We start from the raw sequence: 15,136 nt of genomic DNA, 5'->3' as shown, positions 1-15,136 counted from the left end.
TTCTTCTTCTTCTTCTTCTTCTTCTTCTTCTTCTTCTTCTTCTTCTTCTTCTTCTTCTTCTTCTTCTTCTTCTTCTTCTTCTTTTCTAGCCTATTTCAATCCACTGCTGGATATAGGCCTCTTCCATGTGCTTCCATCGTCTTTGGTCTTGAGCCACTTGGAACCAGCGTGTTCCAGCCAACAGCTTTATGTCGTCGAGCCATCTCTTCAGGGGTCTTCCAATGCCTCTCTTGTGTTCCCATGGTCTCCAGTGAACAATCCTAGAGGTCCACCTGTTGTAGTCTTGTCGAGCTACGTGTCCTACCCATTGCCATTTGTTGCTATTCGCTGGCTTTGGTCAGCTGCCATGAAGACTGTTTTCTGTTGCCTGCAATAGATCCTGCATCATGTGTGCCTACAAGGCTGCCACCCACCCTTGTTGAAAATTAGAAAACCACGTAGTAATAATAATAATAATAATAATAATAATAATAATAATAATAATAATAATAATAATAATATAATTTTTTTTTTTTACATGGACTACTTAAAAGAATATTTATCAGAACATATTCTCTATGGACTATTGTACAAGTGTTTCCTTGACAATTGCTTTTAATTGTAGAAAGAATTTACTGTATATATTTTCTCTTGAGTATTTCGTTTTTAATGTTCTCATTTAATCTTGTTATGGTAATTTTAAGGACACTTTCTCAAAGCATTGATACTTTGTCAATATATGAATTTTTCATGTAAACAGTGTTATGTGGCTGAAGATGTTAATAATATACAAAACATGTACCACTTTTAACCAATAAGTCGCCTTAAGCAACTAATGTATCGACAAGGTGAAAAATAAAAAATGCTTAGTTGTGAATCTAATTTGAAATTGTTGTGGCATGTGACCATAACCTTACTTTTTGTCACAATTTAGGAAGATTATAGGGGATGCTAGAGGCTTGGCCACTTCGCGGCTGTAACCTAGGAGCTTCCACCCCCTAGACTCTCTTTGCTTACCCCCTAGCACAACGGTTGCTAACCGGACCTCACCAATCCAGACCAACGGTCTCTTCACTGGCCTGGTCTTGTAAAGATAGTCTTGGCAACCTTATATAACACGCTGTGACATTGTCCGAGCTGTGCCATATTGTATGTCTAGCCTCTGTATCGTCCTAGCCGTGCCACACTGGATTTGCAACCTATGTTTAGTGAAGCGTAATAAGTCTGGTGATAGTTACTCCAGATTTGTTTTTTTTAAAGGGAGTTTTAAAAATTGCCTTTCAGTTGTAAATTTCTATTTTAACTGCAAATGAATCGCAGTTCAAAATACTAATTTTTAATTTTCATCGACTCGGTGACAAGAGACCACCGAAGTTCTAACTCCTCATCCAATAATTAAATTATTATTTACATTTTAGCAATATAAATGATTCAAAGTTCACGACTAATAAAGCATTGCAACAGAACAACTTACCACGATGCATAAATTAATACGCCTATAAATGCTACAAAAAATGTGATTGTAGTTCTCAATCACAAAAAAGGTAAAAGGAACAAACAAACTTACCTCCTTACATCAAGCTTGGCAGAAGACTACCTTTACACCTGTAGTGAAATTGGGATCCTCTTTGATCCACTACTTCAGCCAGTAGGAATTCGATGATTTTTCTTTTGGGCATTACCGCGTACACACTTCTTCTTCATTATAAATCGCAACACATTCTGAAGATGAAGTATATGTGTACAACAGTTTGCATCGAGAGGGAGTTAGGGAATATAGCTTGTGCAACAGAGTTCGACGTTGATTGGTTCTTGCATATATGTCTTAGGAGGTTGGAGGGATTGAAGGCTTCAAGGGAAAATTGTTCCTTGTTTCTCCTGATGGAAATTTCCCAATATTATTTCTGGTGCCTTCCGAGGATTCTCGTTTTTGTTTGTGGGGTAAACAGATATTGAGAATTGAGAGGATAATTCTTTCGAGCACACCAGCTACAATATAATGCATCAGAAGAAAACTGGCTTCTTTAAAATACAGTCAAAAGGCATCAAATAGGCAATTATACTTGAAATAGGCACAAACCCCCTGAAACAGGCATATATAGGCACAATAAAACCAACAAAATCTAGCTAAAAGACCCTAAGACAGATTTATACCTCACATTTCTTTTGGCAGGAATAAAATGGGCAAATTCCCATCTCTACTCATCAGTAATGTTTGCAGGTATACTTTGTAAATTTTTACTACTTTCATCTTCCATAGTTGCATCTGTCTTATTATTTGAGCTTATATATTTCCGAACCAATCCATTTCTATGCACGTCTGGATGTGCCGTATTATGTGTACTTATTCTTTTGAAATATTTTCCAGAGTGTGGGCAAGTAGTCTCGTTTTCTGGCTGTGGTGGGCCAGACACATCATCATCATCATCATCATCATCTGTGCAGCCATCTTTCTCAGAGCTTATAACTGAAGGATGGAAATGCATAACACATGGAAAAAAAAAAAAAAAAAAAAAAAAAAAAAAATTGGAAACCGTTCCCTAGTTGAAGCAAATATTACCTAAGTGGTATTAACTAACAAAATATTTTTTTGGAAAGCATCAACGAGAAATTACACAATCATCAAGATGTCTGCTGTCTTGTTCACTGCTAAACTTAAGAACTTAGTTGAAACATCATTATCATAATAAAGCTCAGCCACAACAGACACACAAAACATATCAACAAACCACACAATCAGTCGATGAACCCCTGAAACATAATTTGCTTAATTTCAGTAGAGATATTGCTTGACTAAAATCATTGGGCAAATCCACAGCCTCCTACAATACTTTCTTACTTCCAGTAATCCAGAATTGTATGCTGGACTCAACTATCCCTGGTAGCACAATTGTGAATTAAAATACAGTCACGCCAAATAGTGTCGAACAATTCCGTGTCGTTTTTCGTTGGTGAAATAGACTGAATGTTCTTTATGGCTAATGGGGCATGTTGGTAGGATTTCACATTACATAAACCATCTACTTCATCGCCTTTGTTCTCATCTTCATCACCATCAATTTGTGTTTCATTTCTTGGAGGTGATGAACGATGAACTCTTCGGTGTTTTCTAACGCTGCCTGTGTCTCAACTTCTAGATCAATGGCCATGCAATCTTCTGCACTGACATTACCATAATTATACTGTTCGAGATTTTGTTGTAGCAATCAGTGTCTCGGCCATCTTAGATCCATTTGGAATACACATGTACTGAAAAGGGTTAGGAAGGAAATTTACATTTTTTTTTTCGTTATAGTCTCAAAATTTCCTTCTATTGCCACATCAGACAGGTTCCGCTAAATAGAGGTAAACTTATATGAATATTAAAACATAATTTACGGGACCAGCAAAATTTTCCAATATGGACAGTTTTTCAGTTCATAAATGTTCCACTAAGGGCAGGTTTTACTGTATTACAATCATACAGTGTGACAGACTTGATATTGGTTTTATTTATGTTTTTCTTTGTTTAGATATGGAGCTCTCTCAATTCACCATATTGGTTGCAGCATTGCAAAAGCACCTTTTGCCTTATTGATTCTGTTTCTAACATCTTTGATAGTTCCCCCATCAGGGGTAACAATGCTCCGCAAAGAGCAGAACTCTTCATTGTCAAAGATGAACCTGTTGTTCTGGGTCCTGCATCATATAGCTTTTGTTCTTCTGAATGTTGATCTTGAGCCCAGAATGTACTGCACTGGCTTTCAGATCATGCACCTTCATTTTCCTGTCTTTGAAGCTGTTAGTTAGCAGACATGACTCATTAGTAAAGTCTAAATCCTCCAGCTGATATGTTGGTTCCCATTCAATACCTTTGTTTTTGTTCATTGTCTTTTTCATCACAAGATCTAGCACCATTAGGAGCAGAACCAGAGACAAAAAATATCTTTGTTTTACACCAGCGTTGACTGCTGTTGGTATACATGTTCATTATCGTGTTAGTATTTTTCTGCAGGACCATAAACATTTCCATAGCTTTCCTCATTTTCATCTTGCACTGCTGTCAAAGGCCTTATCAAAATTGATGGATATTACGTAAAGCAGGGACTGGGATTCTGTGGATCGAATCATGACGGTAAACAAGATGTTAATCTGGTCCATACATGAGTGGCCTTCTCAGCTACAGTTGCGAGAGGACCTTACCTCATATTCAGTGGAGAGTGATGCCACCCCTGCTGTTACAGTCAGTCAGATCTTCTGTGAACAACTGAAGCAGAAGATCTATGGGAACTTCTACATCAGTTTTTTTTGCTTTAGTGGTCATGTTTTCTAAACCCAGGGCTTTGCCATTTCGAAGTTGTTTGATAGTCTTTACAATCTCTGGTCTTGATGGTGGTTCTGAGCTAATAACATTATCTTAGTCTTTCAGTGGTTCATCCTACACTCCCACTTCTGCAAAGGTGAGTTCTGGACTTCAGAGGAGTGTTTTCACCATTGTTCCAGCTGTTCAGTTTGGGTAATCAGCAGTTTACCATCTTTAGACTTCCATGCTTTGTCGTAAGCTGCAGAATGTTCTTGACATTCTCTTTGTGAAATGGGGAATTCTGCTGTCTTCTCTTCTGGTCAATGTTTCTGCTTGTTCTGTGAGACCATTCTTTTATTCATTTGTCTTGCCAGAAGCTCATCTTGACAGCATGGTTGCATTTTTAAAAATTTACCGGGCAAATTAGACGTGCAGTTAAGGGCGCGCAGCTGTGAGCTTGCATCTGGGATAGTGAGTTCGAACCCCACTGTCGGCAGGCCTGAAGATGGTTTTCCGTGGTTTCCCATTTTCACACCAGGCAAATGCTGGGGCTGTACCTTAATTAAGGCCACGGCCGCTTCTTACCCATTCCTAGGACTTTCCTGTCCCATCGTCACCATAAGACCTATCTGTGTCGGTGCGACGTAAAGAAAAAAAGAAAAGAAAAAAAGCATTAGCTGTCTTTAGTTTGACGTGTACCTAATCTTCCCGATGTGAAGCGTGTTATGACAGGCGATCTGTTGTTAGCATTCTTGCGGGTTGATATTGTAGTGGGTAGCGGAGTGTGTTGGGGAGGTAGGAGGGGAGTAGGACTGGGAGGGTCTTCGTTTGTTTAAGGGGTCGCTGGTCTTCAGTGTTGCAGGTGGGATATGTTTGAATTTTGTTTTCAAATAATTGGAACAAAATTGTCAATTAACATGTTTCTCCTGTGTGATACCTTAACGAAAATTAGATGCAAATTAAAACGGGACTGAAAACAACCGTGTTTACCCTAAGGCCACCCATCTTGAAAGCGAGGCGTCGCTAACGACGTCAAAACTCTGGCAGATGGCACACCAAAGACAGACCACGAAATGCTGTCTGGCTCCCTTTAAAAAGGGAACCCTGGCCTTGGAGTAGCCAATCAGAACGCAGGAGCTTGCCCGGATTCACCAATCACAACTCTACTTCAGCGGTCGCGATGTTTAAACCACTTTCTCGAACACATGCGATCGCGAATCTTCCATTTCCAGAATAGTAAGAACATACTTCTAGAATGCATAACTACCAAGGGCCAACACTCTCTGTTTAGAAAGTGCGCGTCACAAACTTTCTGGACTGTTCCAGTTACTATAGAAACGTAATCTACTAGTTACAACCGACATATGTTAGAAAAATATTTTTTACACTGTACAGGTTAGGTAGCTGAATGGAATACAAATAAAATATTCTAGCACAATGCTCCAGATCATAGAGTAAGTACTACTTAAAAAGATTTACAAATAAAATCTTCTATAAACACTTTCCACCTTCAAGAGATTCTATACCTGTGGCAGTATGACTGCACAGTTTCTCCTTCAAAACAACTTCTCTGAACCATTCCCAATCACACATGGATTGAAGTAGGGTTGCGTGCTCCAACTCTGTTTGCCTTGTATCTGGCGACCATGCTTTATGAAACAACAGACAGCCCAGGCGTAGAGATTTTCAATTTGGCCAGACTTCACTCGCAAAGACATACCAGTGTTACAAGAGTAACTAAAATGCAGTATGCTGATAGTACCCCATCACCAGCTTTTACACCTGAGGAACTGGTAACAGTCAACAATTTCAAGGAGGGTGTATGACCATTTTGGCCTCACCAATGCCAAAAAAACCAAAGTACTTGCTCAGACTGCACCAGGGGCTAACATCCTCAAATTTAACATTACCATCTCATACACCTAACTAGAACAAGTAGACTCCTTCACATACCTTGTGAGTACCTTGTCAAAGAGCTGTATTTCAGAACAGCTTGTGAAAAACAGGATTCGTGCTGCCCATGTGGCCTTTAGCCGACTATCACACAGAGTCTTCAGGATTACAATTCGCACAAAACTAATGGTGTACATACTTTGACTTCTACAGTGAAACAGGTGCTAATTGTGTGTTTTGAAGTCAAAAACATCAAGGCATGTGCTACTTTAATAATAAACTTTTAGAAAACATAGATTTCCTACTGATGCAAGTTTTATCAAAACAAAGTACCATTTTAATTAGAAATAAGATGTTTTTAAAACTTCACATTGTATCCCAGATGCACCGATAGCAGAAGCTGGCATGGCCATAAACAAAGTCATCGAAAGGGAAAAGGTCCTGTACCCTGTATATTACACTTAGTAGCAAGGTTGTTATTGACATGATACAGGCTTTTGGGCTGATGCTGTGTCAAGAATATAAGGTGGACATAAAATGGACACACTCAAAGTCACATTCAAGGGTAATGGTTACAGTGATTTGCAGATTCATAGAGCCCTGCATCCTAGAGAAACGACCAAGCAAAGCTCACAGAAGGAAGAAGTGAAGGGGACTGCCTACCTGCCTTACATTCATAACACCACAGATTGAATTGCACAGGTTCTCCGCAAACACAATATAAAATTAATGTTTGGCACCGTCACTAAAATTGCTCACAGTCTGGGTAAAACCAAGGACAATTGTCCCCACTTTTACATCCTGGGGTATTAAAAATTCCCTGTAGTTGGGGCAAGGTATACATTATCCAAAGATGCTGGTCCATTGGTACTCGTATCAAGGAACATGAACTTAATATTCGTCTCAACCAGCCAGGTCAGGTCATGATGTCATGTTCCAAGATGCTCAACCTCGTACTCACACTAGACACTACAGGTCCAGGATTATACAATTATACAATTTCAACAGGGACACTTGGCTATCAATTAAGTAATACCTGGTTGCCAGCCATTAAGGATTTACGTAGGTAGTTCCCTTCCCTGTCCCTTCACTATTGTTTTTTCATTTCGGTGTTTTCCAAATGCGTACGTTCCTCATCGCCAGATGTTTAATTACAGGCTTGTGTCAATGTCATACCTTCATATGTGTGTACACCTGTTATGTTATGTGACCCTCTCAGACTGATTCTGATGTTTCCGTCAGCTTCCGCTTCGAACGCTAGCGCTGTACTGCATCCGGGGAGCCATCTGGTGATTCTACTTCTGTTAGGTAATGTCTAAATTCAAACCTCATTGTTTTAGAAGCCTTTCTCATGGACAGTCGAGAGTTTCTTATGGTGACGCAGAGCAAATTCTCTGCGAAACGTAAAGAATTTCACCTTATTTTCTTGACACGGCATAAGCCCAGCAGTCTATATTATTTTTATAAGTACGGGCCGTGAAAGCATCTATGGCAACAAGGTTGTTATTATTATTTGTGAGTGTTAATTTCCAAGATGAAAAAAATTACTATTTTACATCCTCTCAGGGACCAAAAATTTGAAATGTAACAGAAGGTGACAAAGCGTTAGAAACAACGATAAAGCAGCATCAATGTCGTGTGAGGATAATGCAGGAAAAGACAGGATGCCAGTTTGGAATTTGTTGTAAGCAGGCCAGCAATTAGAGACATTATCAGTGCTTGTTTACATTTTCTCTTCTTTTTATTACATTATTAATATGTGAATTTTAAGGTGGGGATATTGGTTCAAACTTAGAACACCCCTTAAAATTGTCTTAGAATTGACCTTTTCAGTTTAGAGGTTCTTTTTGAGTAACATTGTACAATGCTGTTTTAATCGACAAAATTAGTCATGGGGAATTATACTGATTCTATGACTCTCTTATAATGGTACTTCTTGTAACATCAAATTTCTTTTTGTAGAACCAATTCATTGTTGATCACAGAACCAGTTGTACACCGATTCAATAACTGCGTGGTTGCTGGACATGAGGGAATATTTCGCCTTGGAGCATTTATCAGTGCAGGTTGGTAATCGTTTTTATATTTTATTATATGTTATCCTGTTCTGTATTTTGTGCTGTGTTTCGAAGCTTGTAATAGGAGAGGTTATGGTACCACTAAAATTGTTTTTCTTTTATGAAATAATTTTCTTTTTTAGTAACATTGTACAATGCTGTTTTAATCGACAAAATTAGTCATGGGGAATTATACTGATTCTATGACTCTCTTATAATGGTACTTAATACCTCACTGCAACACATTCATCTGCTTGTTTGTCCCTGGCAACTGTCACCCCAGACCAGGAACAATCAATGCTGGTGCCTGTTGTCGATGTTGTGGTTAGAAAGACAGTTGTATAAGGGGGAAAAAAAAAAAAAAAAAAAAAAAAGCAAAAGAAGCTATTTCAACTCCTACTCTAAATTAGGAGTTTTTGGGAGATCGATTGTAGGTACTGAGAAGTATGTTAGCTCATACATGGGAGCAAATATTTTGGATTTGTGGTGCAGGGACAACCTCAACCCCATGGGGATCTGCACGAGGAGAGACCTGCGCCCACCATATTTAACCCTCCTCCCTTTCCTGTTTATTGTCAAAAACATATTACATAAATGATATAGTACTCTTAAATAATATGGGTACAATTTAAAATCTCTCTTGCCCTTTCTTTGGCTTATTTAAATAAAATTTAACAGAGTGAGTGGCTGTGTGGTTTGGGTCACTTAACTGTCAATTTGCATTCGGGAGAGTGGGTTTGTGGTTTCGAACTCTACTGTCAGCAGCCCAGAAGATATTTTCCTGTGGTTTCCCATATTTTTATCGGGCAAATGCTGGGGCTGTACCCCTCAATGAAGACCTCAGTTCCTTCTTTCCCACTGCTACAATTTTCCTATCCCATGGTCACCATAAGACGTGAGAAGTAAAAAAATTTGTATAAGAAAAAAAAAAAACATTAGAAGAGAGATAATATCGTAGGTAATAATAATAATAATAATAATAATAATAATAATTCCTAGGCAAAATATCTGAGCCTTTTCCTGTTAACACTGGGGTTCGTCAAGGGGATGGTTTATTGCCGTTACTGTTTAACTTGGTACTTGAGAAAGTAATCAGGACCTGGGAAAAGGAAACTAAAGGAATAACCCTTGGAAGACTACGTAAAGACAGAATTCACGTGCAATGTCTGGCCTTTGCTGATGACATAGCAATCCTTTCCAATAATAGGCATGAAGCAATTCATTCCATTGAAAAACTGCATGAAATTGCCATCAAAACGGGACTTCAAATTTCATATGAGAAAACTCAGTACGTGGAAGGAGCCTCACAATACTTAGATGGACAACCTATTATAACTAAATTTGGCAAAATTGTTCAAGTGAACCAATTTAAATATTTGGGAGAAATTATTCAGCCCTCTGGTTTAAACCGCAAAGCAAATAAAGAAATAATTTCTAAATTACAGAAAGCATACAGAATCACTTGGAACAGGTATAATAAAAAAAATCAATATCTCGGAATGCAAAACTTAAACACTATAATACAGTGATCAAACCTGAAGCGTTATATGCCGCAGAAACCTTAATCATTGGTGGATCTTTAACCAAAGACATTGAGAAACAAGAAAGGAAAATTTTACGAAATTTTTTTGGCCCAGTTTGTATAGATGGAATATGGAGAAAAAATTGTCCCAGGAGATATATTGTCATTCTGAAAAAATTCCTCACACTTTTCGGAAAAGACGATTGAAATTTTATGGACACATTATCAGAATGAACACTAACAGGCTAACTAAAAGAATTTTCAACCTGGCCCTTTCGTTTAACACCAAGAACAGCTGGCTTCGTGAAATTGAAACAGATCTCCAGGAAATCAACATCTCAGAAGACATTGTACAGGACAGGTGTAAATTCAGAACCAAAATCGACAATCACCACTTTGAAGACAAACCCAACACCAGAGCTACTATAACTTGGACAGAAGAACGAAGAAAGAAGCTCAGCGAGAGGATGAAGAGATTTTGGGAGGAAAAGAAGGTCAACACATCAGCTAAGCAAGTTCAGCCGTGCTCCTGAGTAGGGCATAACGATGAAAAAAATAAATAAATAGTAATACATCAAATTATAGACCGTTATGCCTTTCAGCATTCAGTCTGGAAGCCTCTGTGAATTTACTGTATATTGCCACAATCCTCTATTTGCAACTAGTGCTGTGGCCTCATTTAGTTCTATACCTCTTTAAAAAAATTTCATTTCAATATAGGCACCTGAGCCAAGGCTGTTCTTGGTGCAATACAAATAAATGACAATGGCAGCTATATTCACAATGTGATTACAAAATAAAATACATTGAGTATATAATTTAACATGATGTAATAGATAAGATAGGACAAAGCTTCCTAACCATAATTACCATACTACTTCAAGTATTTAGTTACATTACTCTTGAAGATAGATACAGTTGGTAACATTTTTATACTTTTTGGAAGCAAGTTATACATAGTTATAGAAAAATGCCAAAGAAAATTTTGACCATAACTAGTGGAATGAATCTGATTGTAGTGAATATTATAAATAATTCTTGTTTCATAATTACGAATCTGTGAATTGGTAATTACTGATGTGTTTGAGTGGACTAATTTATTTTGAATTTTATAGATCATAATTATAGAAGCCTTTACGCGGAGGTTTGGAAGTGATAATATAGTACAATATTTATACAGATCTTTAGTCGGTGTCAGAATGGGCAGTTTGAAAATTATTTTTAGTGCTCTCTTCCTAAGGACCTCTACCTTTCCAAATAATTCTTTATTAAAGCATGCCCAGACATGTATCATATAAGAGATGTGGCTTTCAATAAGAGCATAGTAAATACCCTTCAACAACTCACAGGAAAACTTATATCGCAATCTACTGAAGATACCAATCACAGGGATAATTTTATTACAAATAGTCTCCACGTGATTACTCCACGACAGATTTTCATCTATAATCAGTCCTAAGAATTTAGTACTGTGCACTTTCATTACTCTTTGATTGATGAAAAGCAGATTTTTATCCAAATTTAATACATATAAAGGTTTGTGAAAATTTATGTAGTTTGTTTTTGTTAGATTGATAGTTAATCGGTTGGAATTAAGCCATGTTTCAAGTAATCGAATATCCTGCTGCATATTTTGTTTAAGTTCATGATTGCTAGAGCCTGTATAAAAAATATTAGTGTCATCAGCAAAAATGGATAGTCTTCCATTTAATTTAAGGTGACCAATATCATTAATGAAGATAAGAAACAATAAAGGCCCAAGCACAGAACCCTGAGGCACACCAATTGAGATCACATTACTCTGATTATTATTACATGTAACAAACTGCTCCCTATTAGAGAGATAATCAACAAACCGATCCAATGCAATACTTCTAATGCCTGCTACTTCTAATTTATGTAATAAAATTTTATGATCAACTGTGTCAAAATCCTGTTTAAGATCTATAAATAAACCAGCTGCTAACATACCCGAGTCTAAAGCTTGTTGTAGTTTAATAATAATGTCCTCAGTAGCATTACTGGTACTCGAGTGAGGTAGGAAACCATACTGAAATTAATAAAAATATTTATTATTTAACAAAAAATCTAATAATCGTTTTTTAACTACTTGTTCTAAAATCTTAGATAAAGGAGGTAGTACCGAGATTGGTCTGTAATTACTTACATCAAATTTATCCATGCCTTTATAGATTGGTACAACTCTGGCGATTTTAAGTTTGGCTGGTACTTTACCCTCTGATAGAGATTTGTTAACTAATTTTGTGATGTGAGGTATAATAAATTTAGAGAGTCTCTTTACAAGAATATTACTAATACCAAAACAGTCAACACTACAACTGTTTCTAAGATTATTAATTATTTGTTCAATTTCATTTTCATTAGTAGGGGTTACAAATAAGGAATTAGATGGGCCAGGTTCAAGGTGAGGGTATTTACACTGAGGAATGTTCTTAGCTAAAGACAGACCCATATAAGTGAAATACCGTATTTCACGGCATAATCGTCGCCACCGCGTAATCGTCGCATCCTTTATTTTCAATACAAAAATCGGACTTTAAACCTTTAATTACATAATCGTCGCACGTCCAAATTTTGTTCATTAATCTGGTTAAAAGGGAAATGGAACTGCAACGTAACTTGCACATGAATGCGCAATTTAAATACGTGTATGGTTTATGGGCAATTTTTCAACACAGTCACATTTCCGACATGTTGCACAACGTATAAATAAATAATACCGGTATATGTACGATGCATGGCTTACCGGTAGACTGTCGGCAGTTTGACAACGTGGTCGCGAGACAGTGTACTATTTATTCACCACCTACATATTATGCTTACCGGTAGGCTATCGGCAGTTTGACAACGTGGTCGCGAGACAGTGTACTATTTATACACCACCTACATATTATGAGTTCCCATTTGAAATACGTAAGGCTGTAAGTTATCGCTTATCGGCAATGTCGCCAGGAAATACCGGCTAGGTAGGTTGAATGGACCTCAAACCAGCCCTCAGATACAGGTAAAATTCCCTGATCCGGCCGTGAATTGAACCCGAGGCCTCCGTGTAAGAGGCAAGCACGCTACCCCTACATCATGGGGCCGGCTCCTGTGTTATTGCACACGAAGTGAAATCCAAGACGATAACGCAGATTTCCACGGAATTATTCAGCCGAATTATTTACGATGTCTCAGTTGTCATCGCTAGACTCTTATCTTACTACTACGTCATAAGTGTCCGGGCATGGGATGAAAACTTTTATCCAAGCAGTCAAGATAATTATTATCCAATGCTATTAAAGTTTTATTTTATAAACTCATCAGTAATGTAATGTAAAATCATCAATAACTGGGAAGAAATATTAACCTAATTACCGTATGTTTAAAAGAAATTGAAAAAAATGAATGTTTGTTACTGACGTCTCGGAATACAGTCAACTATACAGTAGATCTACACCGCGCTAGCTAGAGCTCCGGTTTGCGAGCTTTGCGCAAGCGCAGTAGTGTGTCGCAACCAGCGAGCTAAACTGATAAATTGTTGCATGCTTCCTTGCTGCCTAACAGTATTGGCTGCTCTGGAATGGACAGATCACAGATGCATTTATTTGTTTCAGATTTACGTGATTACTGTAGACATGTGTGCGTGAGAATTTGTTTTTAATTTGTGTTTTGGGTGTTTGCAGAAATAATTTGTTTTAATAGTGAACAATTACGGAAAGTCATTTATATCGCAAAACATTAACGTGTGAAGCATTTATAAGCGATTATGGGTAAATATAGAAACTATTCTGCGGACTTCAAGCTAAGCGTAATTGCCTTCGCTGAACAGCACGGGAACAGAGCAGCAGAAAGAAAATTTTCTGTGAGTGAAAAGTTGGTGCGTGACTGGCGGAAAGTAAAAAACAAGCTAAAAAGCACAAACCCTTCTAGACGCGCGTTTAGAGGTCCTAAAACAGGGAAGTTTCCTATAATTGACGAAGAAGTTTTTAGGTACGTAAGAATGGCTGCAGTGTATCATATGAAATGTTACAAATTAAGGGACAGGAGGTAGCGCGCAAACACAACATACCGGTAACTCAGTTTAAGGCGACTCGTGGGTGGATTAAGGGGTTCATGCGACGACACAATCTGTCAGTGCGAAGGAGAACAACACTAAGCCAAAAGTTGCCTGCTGATTACACGGACAAGATTGCAAATCTTCACCGATTTGTCATACGTTTGCGCAAGGAAACTTCGTACTTGCTTTCTCAAATCGGTAATGCCGATCAAACTCCAATCTTTTTTGATATGCCTCGCAACAGCACTATTGCGCTAAAAGGATCACAGAGTGTATTAATGAAAACCAGCGGTAGTGAGAAGTTGCGATGCACGGCAATGCTAGCCATTACAGCTGACGGGAGAAAGTTGCCGCCTTACATCATTTTCAAGAGGAAAACGATGCCTAAGAATATACAGTTTCCCCGTGGAATTCATGTACGAGTGCAACCAAAGGGTTGGATGGACGTAGAACTCATGCTGGACTGGGTTAAAACTGTGTGGAATAGAAGACCTGGTGCACTACTAAAACAACCAGCTCTGCTTGTTTTAGATAGTTTCCGAGGTCACCTCGTGAACGAAGTGAAGCAAATTCTCACTACAAATAAGACACGACAGATAGTCATTCCTGGTGGCCTGACATCTGCTTTGCAGCCACTAGACGCATGTGTTAATAAACCCTTTAAAGACCACTTACGTCGATTTTACAACGAGTGGATGATGAGCGGCGATCAGCAATTGACGCCCGCCGGAAATATCAGGCGTCCACCCTTGGACTTGTTATGCTCGTGGGTGAAGAAGAGTTGGGATCTTATACCACCTGAACTAGTCTCCAAGAGCTTCAAAAGGACTGGGATTTCGAATGCACTAGACGGTTCCGAAGATGACGCAGTGTGGCAGGGAGACGAAGAATCTGATACTGGTATTAACAGAGGCGAGGACGGCGCATCAGATAGCGAAACCTGCAATAGCGACACCGAAGATTTGGAATAAATTGCGTACCGGTAAGTCCGCATTTCACAACAAAGCGATAATTTTTTGCAAGTGTAATATTTTAACTTTAATACTCAAATTAATGACAAATTAACTTAATACGTTCATTTTTATTTTCAGGTTGGAAAATCGTTCGCCGAATTGTTGCGAAAAATTATGAATCTTGTTTTAGACTATTTTAATTATTTTGATGTATAAACGCGAGTATTACGTGCATCTTAAATTTGTATCAAACACAATTTAGTTATAAATACATTTTTTGAGTAATACAAATACTGGTATTAAATATTCATCGTATAATGGTCGCACCCTACAATTTTTTTTCGAAAATTTTGGTATAAAAAGTGCGACGATTATGCCGTGAAATACGGT

At 38.0% G+C, this 15,136-nt stretch overlaps 1 protein-coding gene across 1 annotated transcript in view; it reads left to right on the top strand.

Annotated features, from left to right (window-relative positions):
• The window catches only part of LOC136861351 (uncharacterized), a 266,754-nt gene that overhangs the window by 172,429 nt on the left and 79,189 nt on the right, over positions 1 to 15,136 (top strand). Inside the window, exon 5 of the mRNA XM_068226128.1 lies at positions 8,117 to 8,220. Coding sequence (XP_068082229.1) covers positions 8,117 to 8,220 — 104 coding nt within the window. The remainder of the gene's footprint in view (positions 1 to 8,116; positions 8,221 to 15,136) is intronic.

The sequence above is a fragment of the Anabrus simplex genome, chromosome 1 (assembly GCF_040414725.1).
Source record: "Anabrus simplex isolate iqAnaSimp1 chromosome 1, ASM4041472v1, whole genome shotgun sequence".
Classification (NCBI taxonomy): domain Eukaryota; kingdom Metazoa; phylum Arthropoda; class Insecta; order Orthoptera; family Tettigoniidae; genus Anabrus; species Anabrus simplex.
The sequence above is the reverse complement of the archived record's forward strand: the minus strand, read 5'-3'. Positions and strand labels throughout refer to the sequence as shown.